Source organism: Cyclopterus lumpus, chromosome 1, assembly GCF_009769545.1.
Source record: "Cyclopterus lumpus isolate fCycLum1 chromosome 1, fCycLum1.pri, whole genome shotgun sequence".
NCBI lineage: Eukaryota > Metazoa > Chordata > Actinopteri > Perciformes > Cyclopteridae > Cyclopterus > Cyclopterus lumpus.
In genome coordinates this window covers 11979305-11994738 of record NC_046966.1, presented here as the reverse complement: position 1 = coordinate 11994738, position 15434 = coordinate 11979305, and the positions used below count along the sequence as shown (strand labels likewise).

At 41.6% G+C, this 15434-nt stretch overlaps 1 protein-coding gene across 3 annotated transcripts in view; it reads right to left on the bottom strand.

Moving 5' to 3' along the window:
• The window catches only part of grk4 (G protein-coupled receptor kinase 4), a 35663-nt gene that overhangs the window by 13916 nt on the left and 6313 nt on the right, over window positions 1–15434 (bottom strand). For 2 of the 3 annotated variants that reach the window (XM_034538023.1, XM_034538015.1), the window contains exons 2-6: window positions 10887–10982; window positions 6414–6526; window positions 5263–5340; window positions 4393–4493; window positions 122–214 (exon numbers count right to left, since the gene is read on the bottom strand). In XM_034538023.1, the coding sequence (XP_034393914.1) occupies window positions 122–214; window positions 4393–4493; window positions 5263–5340; window positions 6414–6526; window positions 10887–10982 (481 nt within the window). Of the gene's footprint in view, window positions 1–121; window positions 215–4392; window positions 4601–5262; window positions 5341–6413; window positions 6527–10886; window positions 10983–15434 lie in introns of those variants that run through there. The other variant, XM_034538031.1, reaches the window with a different exon arrangement.

The window sequence follows — 15434 nt, the reverse complement described above, 5'->3', positions numbered from 1 at the left end:
GATGCAACCCTCAATGGAGAATATTGAATGTGTATACGAGCACAGGTGTCATTTGTATTGGGAAAAATAAATGGTTTGCATGTTTGCTTTACAAAGGGTGTAATCTGCAGTGTCTACCCACCTCTCCAACCATTTCCACTGCAGGAAGCGAGAGAAGTGCATTGACTCCTGGTAGGAGGAAAATGGAGCTCCACTCAGATAATCACGAACTATTCTGTAGGGAGGAAAAAAGAGAGAGAGTTGGTGATCATTTAATAACAAGGTAATAAAGATGTTTATGTCACAAGGAAAGAAACCAATCAAACATGTCAAAAACTTTGCTCAATCTTTTACACAACAGAACAGGAATCTGGCCTGCTCTCCCCAGAGAACACCTTCTAACCTTTACAATGACTACAAACACACACATTGTCTTGATTTGACCACCAACTAAATCACATGTGTGTGCATGTTTGCATATGTATCTTAGTGTTTTTTTAAACAGTTCTCAGTGGAAAAAGTGAAAGAACTCAGTGCCGGTACAACCACCGTGAACATTTTTTTAAAATCCTTTTGAACTGAGACATTCCACTCAACTCTACCATTTCCACTGAGCAGGAGGTTGAGGTTGATCTCATTTTTCCTCACACGTGAATGTGGGAGTGAGTCTGAATCTATGCGAGTATGTCCTATATTCAGACGTAATCACCCCACAAAAAACACTTAATTGTGTAAAGGCCCTGCTGTAGGTCAAAGGATTGATGTAACGGACACAAAAATAAAAGATCTTTGAGCCTCCTCGTCTCCTGACCATACTTCCACCGTCAGTCCACTGAGAGTTGTAAGAACATGACTCTTTGACATGACCCTGCCCGCCTCTCATGCGAGTGTCCTTTTTCACTGCTTTGACTACAGATGTTGTTTGACTCAAAACACCATGTCCTCTTTGACATTGTTGTACCAGACGGACAAGAACTCACATTTTACATTAAGGGTTTTGGAGAGAAATATTATGGATCTGCATAAATGTTGGGGTTACTACAGCGCCAAATTTACTGTCTATGCTGTTGGTGTTGCCGACAGATATTAAAAGATTACTACAACACAGTGTAGGTTTTGATTGCATGTCTCTCTTTGATCAACACATAGGAGTCAGCAGGTTTTCTCAAGGTAGAGAAAATGTATTCAACACAACTTTGTACCACTTAATTACGTCAAGATAGGCACGTCAGAAAAGATAATTATGTTTGTATTTGTACTCGCAGTCCAAAAAAGAATATGATAGTCGATAGGGGTCACAATTTCTTATAATGTTACTGCCCTATAATGTTAAAATCTAATTGGTGCCTCCCTATATTGAAAATCTGTTTAATAATATTTAACTAATTGTACAGAATTGTATGTTCACAATAAAACCAAGAAATTAAGCTAATTTGATTAAAACAGAAAGATCTAATAAAGAGGGGACAACCAGTATCATGATCCCAAAACACTGAAATAAATCCACTTTTGCATTCGCCTAAAATTTAAAGCCTTCAAAAGTGAAATAAATCTAAAGAACCTCTATATCTGGCCAAAAAAGCAGAGAATAACAGTCACACCAGCACTAAATTCTCTCCTGCCGACCAGTGAGCGAAACATCTCTTCTGCCAGCCTTCTTGTTGAAGGGATGCTTATATTTGACGGGGAGATTTTCCTTAACCATATTTTTTAATTACTTCATCATGAAGGAGGATGAGGAAAGCTGCCGGCGGTTACCAACAGCACTGGGGTGGCGGTTCTTGGCAAAAGGCTCAAGAGTAGAGAGTTTCCACAAGGGGAGCACCTTCCGCTGTCTAAAAGAAGACTGAATTATGTCATCATGGTATCCAGTTGCTTTGTACATGAGATTCCATCTTACAACACTCTACGTTGAGTCTTCGCAGAAAGAAGTAAAGTGTTTCTGGGACTTTATCTCTCTTCTGCTGTTCCTGAGCTCAAGGGTTTCTACAAAAGCTCAATGAAAACCTCAACAGATACAATGTCAATACAAGCATTTGTCTCAAACCTCAAATCATGCCTTGAATAGCTACATTTTCTCCACTCTTATCAATGTTCACTTATCATGTCAACTGACTTCCCTCAGTCTTGGAAGACAAAAACAGTTAGAGTAAGGGGGCTGTAGTAAGACAGGAGACACCAGCCTCAGACAGACACCATTGGGAGTAGAAATAAACACAGCTACAATATGGCTTTTGTTGCGGAGAGCGTGAGAGGAAACGAAAAAGGAGAAAAATCAGTACAATGACCTTTGTCAAGCGCGGTGATACACAAAACATCCAAGATACTCATGTACTGAAGGGCCCCGCTTTACTCCTGGAGTGACATAACCATATGTTCCACTGCAGCAGAAGAAAATCCACGAGTGAGCTAATACACTTCTGCTTGTGGGTGTGTGGCTCCGGCTAACGTCACATTTCCACGTGCAGCACCATGCTTTCCTACAAGCTATCCCTCTGAGAAATAAGTGAATAAGCCCTGGGACAGAATGACATGTCGGAATAACGGAGTGCAAATAATAATGATAGTGGAAGGACTGATGACCAAACTTGAACAGAATTCCCATTCAAAAACATCTGAGCTACGGCTGCAAAGGCCTTCAATAACACAAACATGTGCCTGTGTTGTCCTCTGTGGTTTGGCCCCGCTTTCCTTAACGCGTTGACGTTTCTCCGCACTTTACCCAAATGTCTCCTTTTCTTTTCTTTGCTCTCCTTCCATTACTCTCCGAGGGTGTTTATGACGTGTCCCCTCTTGCTGTGTTTTCTGCCGGGTGATCGCTTTCCTAGCTCGCTACATTTTCAATCCGGTCAAGCAATCTGAATGGCCTGGATGCTTCCCACAGCAAAACGTGTGGAGCTTCAGCACGGTTTCTCTGCCCTCCCCAGTGCCCTTTTGACTACCACAGGTGTTAAAATAAAGATGCATGCAGACGGGAAGGACACAGGGCCGACAGAACACGACCCGAGATGCCAAAGACAGGTGTGTTGTGTTCATCCTCAAACACTGGTGTTTCCAGCTCCAGTCACACACAAGCTACTTTCTTTTCTCACTATCACAAGACGCCATGTTTCTGCGCTGCTCATTTTGTCACTCTCCAAACTGGAACAAAACTATTGGTCTAGACAAGTGGATGTAAAAAATAATTACAAATCAAATAGCCAACGGTTCATCTGTTCTTCACAGCAAGAGAGCAGCTTCTGAACCTCACTGATTCCAGCAGCTCTCTAAATGGGTTGTGCCACAGCAGGAGAGCAGGCCGAGAACATAACTGAGTTTCCTAACAGTGATTCCCATTTCTCCAGCCTTCCAAAGAGCAGATTCCAGTATTCCCCGGGGAAGCTCGAGTGAATCTGAGGCTGGTCATAGCAATTCTTTTGCTCTTGCCAGGACTGAGCAAACGTCTGTTTTCTTTTATCCAACTGAAAAGGGGCTTGTACAGTTTATGTATCGATATTTTTGTTTATGGTCCCTGACAAACAAATTCTATTAAATAAATCTGTCGTAGGGCAGAAGGCCTGGGATACATGGGATTTCATGCCAGTTTACACAAACCAGCAACATTTTGGAGTATACTCGTCTATGAAAGGCTTTTAAAAATGTTTTTTGGTGAGGACTTTCACTTTAATTACACGAGGAAAAGCAGCCCAACAATCCACACGCAGTATACTTCAGAATCAATTATCTTTAACTGCTCAATAATCAATACAAAACACATCAGAGGTAAGAAAGGAAACATGGAAAATAAAATAGAATGGACTACCGTATATAATACCAATTACTACATTAAGTTAAATGTTACAACTTATGATTTTAATATATATAATTTGGCTTATCCCCTTGGCACCAGAAACTAACTGTGACAGAGTAAAAGTATTGGGCTAATACAAAGTTACGTGGAGGTGTGTGAATGTGTGTTAGTCTGTGAAATCATAAGTACAAACGAGGAAATAATCCCCGGTCTGTTTGCTTCTCCTGGCTCTCAGAGCAGGAAGCAGAAGCACCTGCAAAAGTGTTTGTGCGTTTGTAAATCTGTGTTTGCGTGTGTGAGAGTGTGTGGGGGTGTGTTTACGTGGAACACTGAGGTAGTTGTTGTTTTCATGCCAGCCATCCGGATGCTCTCTTTGCCCATTTCATTCGCCTCCACTGTGCATGTGTTTGCAAGTGTGTTTGCAAGTGTGTGTGTGTGTGTGTGTGTACACTGCATACCAGGTGCCAGCTGCCTCATCATTACTAGTGACAGGGTGCACTAGTCCACACACAAATTACAAACACACATACTTTCTGAAGGAACAGGACTCTATTGGTGCTGCTGCACTTTAATGGCCAGACTCAATCAAAAACATAAAATCTATGTGCCAGAATGAGACTTACTTGGTGCAGTCATTGAAGAGCTCCTTACAAGGACTCTGCTCCAGCCTCTCCCGGCACCCAGCGACCACATCCTGGGGTACGTCTGGCAGATGGGCTGCCGACTTGAGGGTGACATGGAGAGAGACGGGGTGAAGCAGGCAGATAGCCAGAGGGTGACAGATACAGTGAGGTGATGGTGTGATATAAGATAAGTTGCAGAGCATCAAGTCTAAGAAAAAAGATCAAAACATGATTAACTCCTTCCGTTTGCATGTACAGTCTGAATGGTGGGGCATGACATCAGGGCTTTGGACACACTTCGCCTTTTTGACTCCTTAACATTACCGTTTTGTTTTTATTTTCAAACACTATGTAAACTTACTGAATCTTTGGGTCGTTTATTAGTTTGGTCCAGTTCATATAGTGGTGACAATGTGGTTGTGATGTGAACACAAGGCAAAACCACACATACCCATATCACACGGGTGTGTGTGATATGGGTGGCACAATCATAGATTCAAATATACTCAACCCATTTCTACCGGCTACAGTTTCCTTACTCTATTTCTCTATGTTTTATGAGAAATTTGAATCTCGACCAAAAATAGTAATTAACCAACCAAGAGAACCAAAATAGTCTAAACACGACATAATACTAATAGTGCTGCACTAGTGCTAAGGGAACACATCTTTGAGTAATATTTAGTCATTCAAAATTATATATGTAATATTAAAAACAAACTAACATTGTTTTAAAAAGACAGTGTTAATGTACTAAATAAAATATTGCAGTTCAATAAGAACTGGAAAATTTAATTAGCCCGTTTGCAAATAGTATGTTATGTCTATATCGTCCAGCCCTGTTATGAAGTGAGTGTGCGTGCAACGTACCCCATTATTAAAGTATGTGTCTAAAACATTCAGTCCACAATCCCTCCTCTTCTCGTCAGGAGCTAGCTGGTACATCGCCTGTCGGAGAAAAACAGACACGTGAACAACCACAACGACGCAGAAAGCCGTTCTCATCCAGCCATCTTTAATATCTCTCCAAATAAGGTCAGAGAGAGACGGCCAGCAGAAGGCAGAGAGGACGGTTGAGACAGGAGTAAGAGAGCGAGAGAGAGGTAGAAGGGTAGAGGGGTTAATGAGGAACAAGAGAGGAAGAAATCTAAATAGAAATGACTGCAGACAAATAGAGAGATGGTACTGGTGACAAAACATCTCATCTGAGTCAAGGCAGCAAACTGGCAACCATGTTCATCCCCCACGCTTCGCCCGTTACATCTGGAACCCACCAGGACGAGGCCTCAGTTGTCACCCCATTACAGATTGCATTTTTGGGAAAATATGTAGGTGGGGAAATATGTACATAGGGAGATGGGCCTTAGTTTTTTGCCGCTTTAGGCCGTGTGTTTTATTTGAAACAACCCAGTGGAGAGGAATGGTCCGAGCAATGCGACTGTGCATCACAGCCCAGGCATGATGCCCTCAGTGAGACTAATGGCATGTTGAACACTAACAAACTTGCTTGTTTCATTACTTGTAATTGTGTCAGTAAGTGTGAGTTTGTGTTTGTGCCTACGTGGCTGTCTACCTGCTTTGAAAAAGACTAACGTGGGTTCTTATTTAAAAAGCATGATTCTCCCCTGTTTTTCTTTCTCGCATACCTCCAGGGGCCGAGACACAAGCTCGGGCCTGTGTTTGCCTGCTCACCCAGGGGACCTGCCTCTGACGTGGGCTTGACCTCATTGAGGAGTGCATGGAGGAAGAGGGGTGGGGGTCTGCTCTCTGACAGCCTGTCTAAGTCGCTAATCACTCCCCTACGCCCACCCCACCCACCACCCCGAGCTACTGCCAAGAGCAGGAAAACGACCAAGCTCCCACTTTCCTCTCCTGTTTACTGCTCTGCATGCCGGATTCAGGCTGGTGTAGTGGGAGAAATTGCAGCGAGACCAAAGAACATAAGAGTAAAAGAGGATGTGTGAAGAGAAGATAGCTTAAAGAACATCAGAGAACAAGCAGAGTAATGGTCAAAGTCTTACCACAGTATCCATAAACTCGATGCAGCGCTTCAGCTCTGGCCTGGTGTCACAGTACTGACGGAATAACAGCCGACCAATGGGCTGCTTCTCACATAAACTGGTGTAGTCCCTGTCTGAGGTGAGGAGTGAGACAGATGGAGGAACGTCATTACACTAGAAAAATACTATTACAGTGGATCTAAACCTGGCGACCCAACAAGCAGGAATTACAGAAAAAATTATTCTCCGTAAAAAAATCTTTATTTTTCCACACTCTTTTGCCTTTGTATTTTTTGTACTGGACAGTTTTAACCGTTCAGCCCTCTAATAATAATAATAATAATAACAAAATATCCTACAAGTTAAACGGTCATAAGCTAACTAACAGATGGGAGCTGGAGATGTTGAATGCTTTAACTTTCAAAAAAAACAAAAAAAAACGACTAATCCCATTGACAAACATACTTTAAAAAGTATGGGAGAGAGAAAAAAAGAAAGCGGTCACTTAATTAGTATGTTTACGTATGCTACGACATGCTAAAAACAAACACACACTGCATGTCTGTGTTTTCTATGTGTGTGTGTCTTCTGTGCAGCTGGCCTATTAAGACTAATGGCATCTATTTGAGTCATATTTCCTCTCGCACAAAATGAGGAAGAAGACCCAGGACGTTTTCCATCATTGGTTGACCACACACACACACACACACAATGTCTGAGTGGTGACATCCACAGGACAACCTCTGATAAATCAAATCTTCACAACAGTCCTCCCAGCTGCACTGTTTATTACACAGCAGCCCCCTCTGCTCTGCAGCACAGTGCTTCTCATTCAAACTCACCACTTATACGACCACAGAACCTAAGTTATCGCTTTCGTGAGCAAACAGTAGTGTATAGAATATGATATTTTTATTGCTTCCCCTTCCATCGGCGGCTGCTGTGTTTTAAATCTGAAGATCAAAAGCTCACTCTGAAAATCTCAATGAGAGATCTTTAACTGCTTTTCACTTGCTTTCAGACTATGCCTTTTTTTCTTTTATTGGTGTTTCCCTATCAGTTGTGACCTGGAGCTGGGAAAGCCCCTCACACTCATAATTTATATTTTAGGGAATCTATCAAGCAAAAATGTTTGGAACCATTTATTTGAACTTTGGGAGGTAGATGATTCATCTGGAAAGGTGAGAACAATGTCATTAATACCTACAAATGTGGCTCTCTTTTTACTTCCATGCAACCACATGTGTTGATTTCCATCAAAAGACAGGCTGTCAACATGCTGTCCAATAAAGACGGTTCTTGTACATGTGACTTCTGTTTATGAGCTGGTTTGTTTACAAATGGGCAGTGTGAACCAAAACAAACCAAATTAAAAACAACTTTTCCATTCTGGTTCAGATGAAAATTATCTTTGAATGTTCTCTTAGTTTTTTTAGCGTCTGCTTCTCGGCATCCAGATATCTGGAGATTACCGATTCTTTATTTTAGTTCATATTTTCTCACAGGAATTTTCTTCAGCCTTTCCTGCATATCATTACGCCAACGCTCGAGTTTACAATGAGCCTCCTGATAAGGTTTCAGTGTCTTGCTCCAGAACTGGTTTTGATGTGAGCATTTTAGGGTGGTTTCAATCCAATTGCTCGTATTTCCTGCTGAATCACAGCACAATTGGTCGCTCTTTGAGGTGAAACACTCCAATTTGCATAATAAACACAGTCACAGAAACTGTTGTGCAATGTTCTTGAAAGGATTTCCATGTTTTTAAGTAACAGAGACATTGGGCAACGTATGTGACGCCAACATGATCCATGTGTCAATCAACATGATACAATTTAAGAAATGAGATGGTTTCAGGATGATAATATGTTTTAAATAAACCCTAGCTCAGTTTTTATGACATCTATGTATAGACACTTATTAGTAATGCATGCCACAGTTATTCTAGAATCATTTGAAATTGTTTTGATTTTTGTTACCTATTTGTCCACAGGTTTTCAACTTACCACAAATATGTGTATATGAATGGTAGAAGATCAAGTCTCTGCTCCAGAGATAAATATATATAAATTGTGTTTAAAATATAGGACATTGAGCCTTCTGGCAAAAAAAACACAAATAAAACATACTGATAGGGTTAAGCCTCGTCTATCGCACACCGCCTTTATATAGTGGGGGGTCATCGGTCATAATTTGTTTACATTTTACCGGTACACAGAGAACTGGGACTTGGCAACAATCTAAAACCAGGGACACAGTATCCATGTTTTCATAACTAAATGGTAAACAAGTGAAATTATCTAAAACATAGTACATTTCTTTTAGAGCAACAAATACTACAGAGGGAGTTCATGTCAACTAACTGTATAACAACAAAGAGTGAAATGAATAAATAAACAAGTTAATTATATAGTTTACCTTAATGGGGTTGACTATTCCACAATAACTGTCAATACCAGTCAAAATATGAAAAATGTAACAATGCTAATGCCTATGTATGTCTTTGCACAGTATCTCTTTATCTTGTAAGATGAAGTCTACAAAGTGCTCACCTGCCAAACAAAGGAATCGGTTTAAAAAGGAAGACTTTTAACATAAAATGACCTACTGCCTGAAAATAAACCAACAGTTTCTGGGTTAGCGTTAGCGCGCGTGTGTGCACGCGCGTGTCCAAGTTCAATATACAAATGTAATGTAAAAATGTAAAAGACCTTCGACTAACGAAAAATGTCCTCTTTGCATTAGACTGTGAAAGTAAGACTAGAGAGAAAATACAAGACAGCAAAGAGCCTGGAATAGCAACCGTCTGAGCCGGGAAAGTAAGCCGCAATTACAACTTAATTAATACTCCAATTTAGGCCCAGAGTGAGTGAGTGAGTTAGGGAGACATTGATGGCCAAATGTGCACAAGTGTACACGTGTGTAATGGGTGTGCACGCATCTGAGGTCGGCATGGCAGAGATGAAAAATGATAGGTGCACTGTAGAGAGAAAGGGAAGGGGAGATATAAGGAGAGGAGAGAGAGGGAGGAAGAGTGGCCTAAAGCTCGCAGACAAAGTGGCAGCAGCCCACATAATGTAATCTAGGCTTCCTAGAAGTACTGCACACTCATCAAGGCTAAGGTCAAATGCCTGACATTATCAAGACACAACAAAGACACTATCGGTCGCTTTACTCGCCTTCTATTCACTGTGCCTACACTGTGTATGGGTATGCACAAGTGTGTGTGTGTGTGTGTGTGTGTGTGTGTGTGTGTGTACGCACATGCCTACACGTCTGTGTGTTTAAGTAGGCAAAAGGGATTATTTTGATCCTGCGTTCGGTGTGATAGGGAAATTACGCAATAGCTATCTGTGCAATAGTGACATACATAACCCTCAACAGCTGCTGTGTGTGTATATGTGTGTGTGTGTGCGCACACACACACACACACACACACACACACACACAACAGCTCATTTTAGAATCCTCTGCAAAGTTATAATCCGAAAGGGAATAAATATGTAAAATATGACGAGCACGATGCTTCTTCACACTTATGGTGACATTTATTTGCTGCTGTTTTTAAGCAGGTAATCTATCCCGCCTCGACGATAGACGCATTTAAGTTTATGATAATTAGATCTGCGAGTGATGATTTGTGATATGAAGACAGAACGACGAGGAACACAATCGTCGCTGAGTGAGAGATATCACCGTAGGGACTATGCTCCTCTCTTTCACGCAGCCTCTCTTTTTTCCTTACGTTGTTTCTCCCACTCGCTCCTGTCCTTAAGAGATCTTTCCTCCCATGGTAAAAGCCTCTCTTTGTTTCTGTTTTTCACTCGCTCTCTCCATAACTCTTATGTTCCTCTGAAGTGGTGGAAAGAGGGAGGGAGAGAGAGAGATGCAGATAGTGGGAGGGGGAGGCATGGAGGGAGAGTGTGTGGGGGAGGGTAGCACTGCAATCTCTGGCAGAGATAGCAGTGACGCACTATTACACACACACACACACACACACAGGCCTCTACAAACACACATACACGCACGGACACACACAAATGCTGTTGCATTCAGAGGACCAGGGTGTGCGGATGGGGACGAGGACGAGGAGATAATGAAGCCCAGGAGTGGAGCACTTGTCTGGGCCAAAAGAGAGAATCCTGTCCCTACCTTCAAGTCAAACCTGGATGTGGAGAACAGGAAGGAAGCAGGAGTGAAGACGTTTTGATTTGGTGTGCAAGCAGACAGATAGTCAGTGGGACACGCACGTAATGTCCGGAGAGACTTTGGGATTAAGAAACGGCTGTGCAAACGAATTCCCAGAGTCAGACAAGAACACAAACACACATCTATACACACACCGTTTCCTGTCCCCTGCCTGTAACTGCGGGTGGAGACGGGTAGAAACAGGAAGGAAGTCCAATCTGAACTTCCTCCCGCAGTCGGACCCACCCCAACGACACAGCATGGCACCATATCTTTCTGCCTCACACGCACGCATGCGTTTTTGCTTACCGATAGAGCAGCGTAGCTCCTCACACTGGCTGATGTGTGGGAGTTTTAGCATCTCCTTCCATTTCTTACTGCGACCATTCCTTTTCCCTCCTCCACCTGCGAGACAGAGACATTTCAATCAGTCCATCAATCAAGTCACTGTTTCAACATTGCTCTGGGAGTCTTTAACCACAGCTAATGGTTGGCATTGTCAACACAAGAACAAGAGTACATCCAGCCTAGTGTGTGTGCGAGCATGTTGACCTTGCAGCGACCAGAGGCAGAGACAGCTGGTCCATCTCACCAGACGCCTCTATGCATCATGACCGAGCATGGGGTGAAGAATGTTGACAGCTTTAAAGATCATGGGACACACACACACGCACACATGCGCACACGCACACACACGCACACGGTGGCAATGGAGATTCCTCTCGGTAAATGAGATGGCCCTTAACACGAGGGGTAAATGACCTCAAGGTACAACAGTGCTCTTCAAAAAGACTGAGGTCACTTCATATGTTTTACTGAAATGCTCATTGCAACACCAGCAAAGGTGCGTTAGTGTGTGTGTGTGTGTGTGTGTGTGTGTGTGTGTGGTGAACTGATGTATTTATTCCTTGAGGACAAAGTCAGCAGAGTTTTCTGATGAAATGCTGCGTTGATTTGCAAAGTAGCAGCTTTACACACAAGCAGCCAACCTTTAAAGAGACAAGAGGAAAGCTTATACATTGGGATCAACGTGAATTTGTGAGCATCCATGATCGAAATGGCAGTTTAGACTCTTGGTAATGTTTTAATCAAATTGAATGTTTGACAGTTTTGACTAATAGTTAATAAATAGTTTGTTTGTAAATATAATTTTCTTTATAAAATAAAGTTCTATCCTTTTCCATCACTTTCATCTAACCGGTCGCACTATTTAGAAGAGACAAGACATTACTTTGAGGAATTATATACATGTTAAAGTTTTTAAGATGGGGCAGTACAGTATAAAGTTTGCAAAACTAGGATTTAAGTTAGTTACAGACTGTCAAATATAGGGCCACATTTCACATTTAAAAAAAACAAAACAAGGCATCTTCTTGGGTTTCTATCAAGTTATTTTGCCGGTTTCTATCATTAAAAAAACCACAGTGTCTACAGTTGTTAGAAAATTAGAGGGAGATTAAGGCAGGGTTGGCAATCTTCTTCAAACATATATTCAATATCTTTGTTCTCATTACATCCTGAGAGCAATCAATGAATCAAATGCAATAACAACAACAAAAAAGACGACAAACATCACTTATCTATCCACAGGACTGTAAAAAGTCCATCCAAACATTTCATCTAACACCAAGTAAATGCTACTGGCTTGCCTGACGGCACGTATTTTGCTGGTGCAGTCATTGCATGTCACCGCAGTCTTCCACAAGCTGCTTTCTTAACTTGATTTTTAATATGTAGCGCACTCAAGATTACCAAAAACCTGCCTTTAAGGACAGAAAGCCCCTTCTGCAGAGACACACATCTGATTTCAGAGTCAGCTGATTAAAACCCTCAACTATCTTTAGGCACACACTGCTGTGTTTCCTATCACTTCAAACCGATGTTTTAAAACACTGAGCAAACAAACTAGCCCGAGCGAACCACGTAGACTGTGACAGTTTGAGGATGACAAAGAGGGAAATCCTCTGCCCCAAAGTTCACTAGCCACCAGCTGGTCCGGCAGTGACATGCGACAGCTTGAACACAAACACATACAGGGGATCACTGTGGTCAAACATCTGCAAAACACCTTCCCAATACACACACACGCATGTATAGTGTTTATGCGCTCACCTCTACAAAAACACCACCGTCGCTCTATTACTGCAGACTTAGTTACACTTTTTTGTCACAGCAAAAATGTTGGATTACACACAAACTGATGATAGCCAGTTGTGCACACACCTGAGCCAAAAATACATGATTGATGATTACAGTCAATTCAGCTCAACAAAAAGTATCAAACAGTCATAGATTGACTTCTTCCCGATCAGAAGATGTTGTAAGAGGAACATTTAAGTGTTGAGATTAGTAGTGCCTATAAAAGGTTGAAAGTGACAATGTGTGTACATGAAAAAAGAGGGAGAAACGTAACCTAAACTTGGAGTCAGAAAAGAGAGCAGGAAAGACTGAAAATAATTGGAGGAAAACAACTAAATGAACAAAGATTCGAAAAGAAAGACAGGGATTTAATAGCAAGCTATGGAAGAGTGGGTGTTGATAGGTACACCGTGTGTGTGTGTGTGTGTGTGTACGCACGCACGCACATGCCGAGTCGGTGTTGGCTGGCCACCCCACCCTGTTTAATGTCACTCTGACGTCAAAGCCATGTGTGCAGGCCCTTAATGCAGACAGGATGGAGCAAGTATTTATTTAACTTTGGTTCTCCCCTCCGAGAGAGCGGGGCCCTCCATAAACACCGTCTTCAGAGCGGTTTCGCTCATTCATAGCTGAGCAACAGCCAGCAGCGCTGAGATCATCGCGCAAGTGACGAGATTCAAATATTGGAACATGTTGAGAAAGACTGGTGTCAAATCAGGAGACGTGCCTCTCAACTAAGGATTCCTTTCCTTAAAAGATTTACAGAGAGCGAGGTCCTCTTGGTCGCACAGAAGATCAAGACATGTTTACATGTTACCAATGACTGGCCTCACATCATCCCCCTCTCTTTCTGCTTCCCCATGTTTCCTGTGTCACTCTCTGCTGTCAGCAATCCAACAAAAAAGAAAAAGACCATTTAAAAAAATGCTTGACAGCTTTGGCCACAGATTAATGGATGACCAAACATTACATGTTTAAAACAACTTAATGGAAACCAAAGCCCTCTTCTTCCTTATTAATACAATCAAACAGTCTGTTCTTTTTTTTTTTTTTTAAAAAGGGACACACAATGCCAAAAGGCATCACTGCAAAGAATTTGTCATATTACCAAGTAACAACATTTCTGAACGTCCCTGGGCAATCCAGCTCTTGTATCTCACTTGCAGCTCTTTCAACACTAGGGATGGAAATACCAACAATGTTTACTGTGTCTGAGGTGGGTTTTGGTGCGTTTCCTACTTTTTAAAGTCCAGTTTGATGTATTTAAGACAAAATACACAGAGAGAGGACTAGACAGAGAATATTGTTATGCAGCTTTTGTTTGTATGTCTGGAGAGAGCTATGACTGCATTAATGAATATAAAAATGAACATCCATGGATCTCTTCTGTCTCGGCTCTCTGTTTTCACATTATGCTCGTAATGTAAGTGCAGGCCAAATACAATCAAACACCATCCCAAATATGCTCCGCTCCCTGTCCTCCCTTTCCCTGCCTTGTCATGTCTCTTTCACCTCAAGTGGAAGAAGGATCCAGAGACAGGAGACGGTGGAAGTATCGTCTCAGGGAGAGTCATCCGTCCCAAACTTTCAGACTTCCTGCCGGTTTTTACTAATTCAGACTTGAGATTTATTCACTTTTTTAAAAACAGTTCAAATAAAGTTCAACTTATTTCCCATCCAACAGTTAAAGTGAAAACAATTATATCGAACTTAGAGAAGAAATTCCTGTGTGACTTATGACTCAATCGTTCAAATGACTTAACATCTAGAAGCTGTCAATCTGTTGAATTTATAGGGAAACGGGTGAAGCGAGACCTAAATCAGCCAACAGATGTGTCAACCAATATATCTCATTAAATATAGAGCTCAATATTGGCTGATAAGTCACAAGAACATGCAAGATAGAAATAGAAATGTGTGTTTGAGGTAATAGAAACAGTGTTGATTATCTCAAATATCGATATTAGTATCATCAGCCTCAAAATAGTATCGGTCTTGATCAAACTGATTTTTTCTCTTGTATGAAAAAAAAGTGAATTACCAACAGTCCAAAACTTAAACAACATTTTACAAAGCCACTATGAGCTTTCACAATTTGCAGACATGTTAAAAAACAAACATTACTCGCAACATTACTATATTTATATAGTTCAAGTCATCCAAACGAAACAATAGCACGTCTCTGTGTTCACTGAACACATGAAGCGACCATTTGCAACCCTAATAAGAGACTAAATGGTCATTCTGTGAAAGTTGAAGAGATAGTTTTGATTAAATAAAAACATTCATAAAGGGAAACTGGCAACTTCTTCTGCTGCGATTCCCAGCTTTATCAGATGTTTCTGTGAACACAGGAGTGTGGCGCTGCTGTCTTCATAACCCGTCTTCATTTTGCATCACCATATGGGAGAAGCCGCTGACCCATCTGATGAACACATGTCACATGCTGACACTCAGAATAACAGCCACGAGGCCAGAGAATCCAGCTTGTCTATGACAGTGACAGACCAACCGGGGCAGCCAACAGCCACATCTTCATAAGATCTGCTTCAGGGCAAGTCAGCTACGCGTTCGCACACAGTGACATAAAATGCATGCAAGAAGGCTTAGTTAACTGAACAGTAACTTTAAAAAAAAAAGCATGAGGTGGTGGTTAAAGATCAACCTAAATTTAAATCTGCTGGGCATAAAAATTAAGAGAAAAGTAAATGAAAAGGT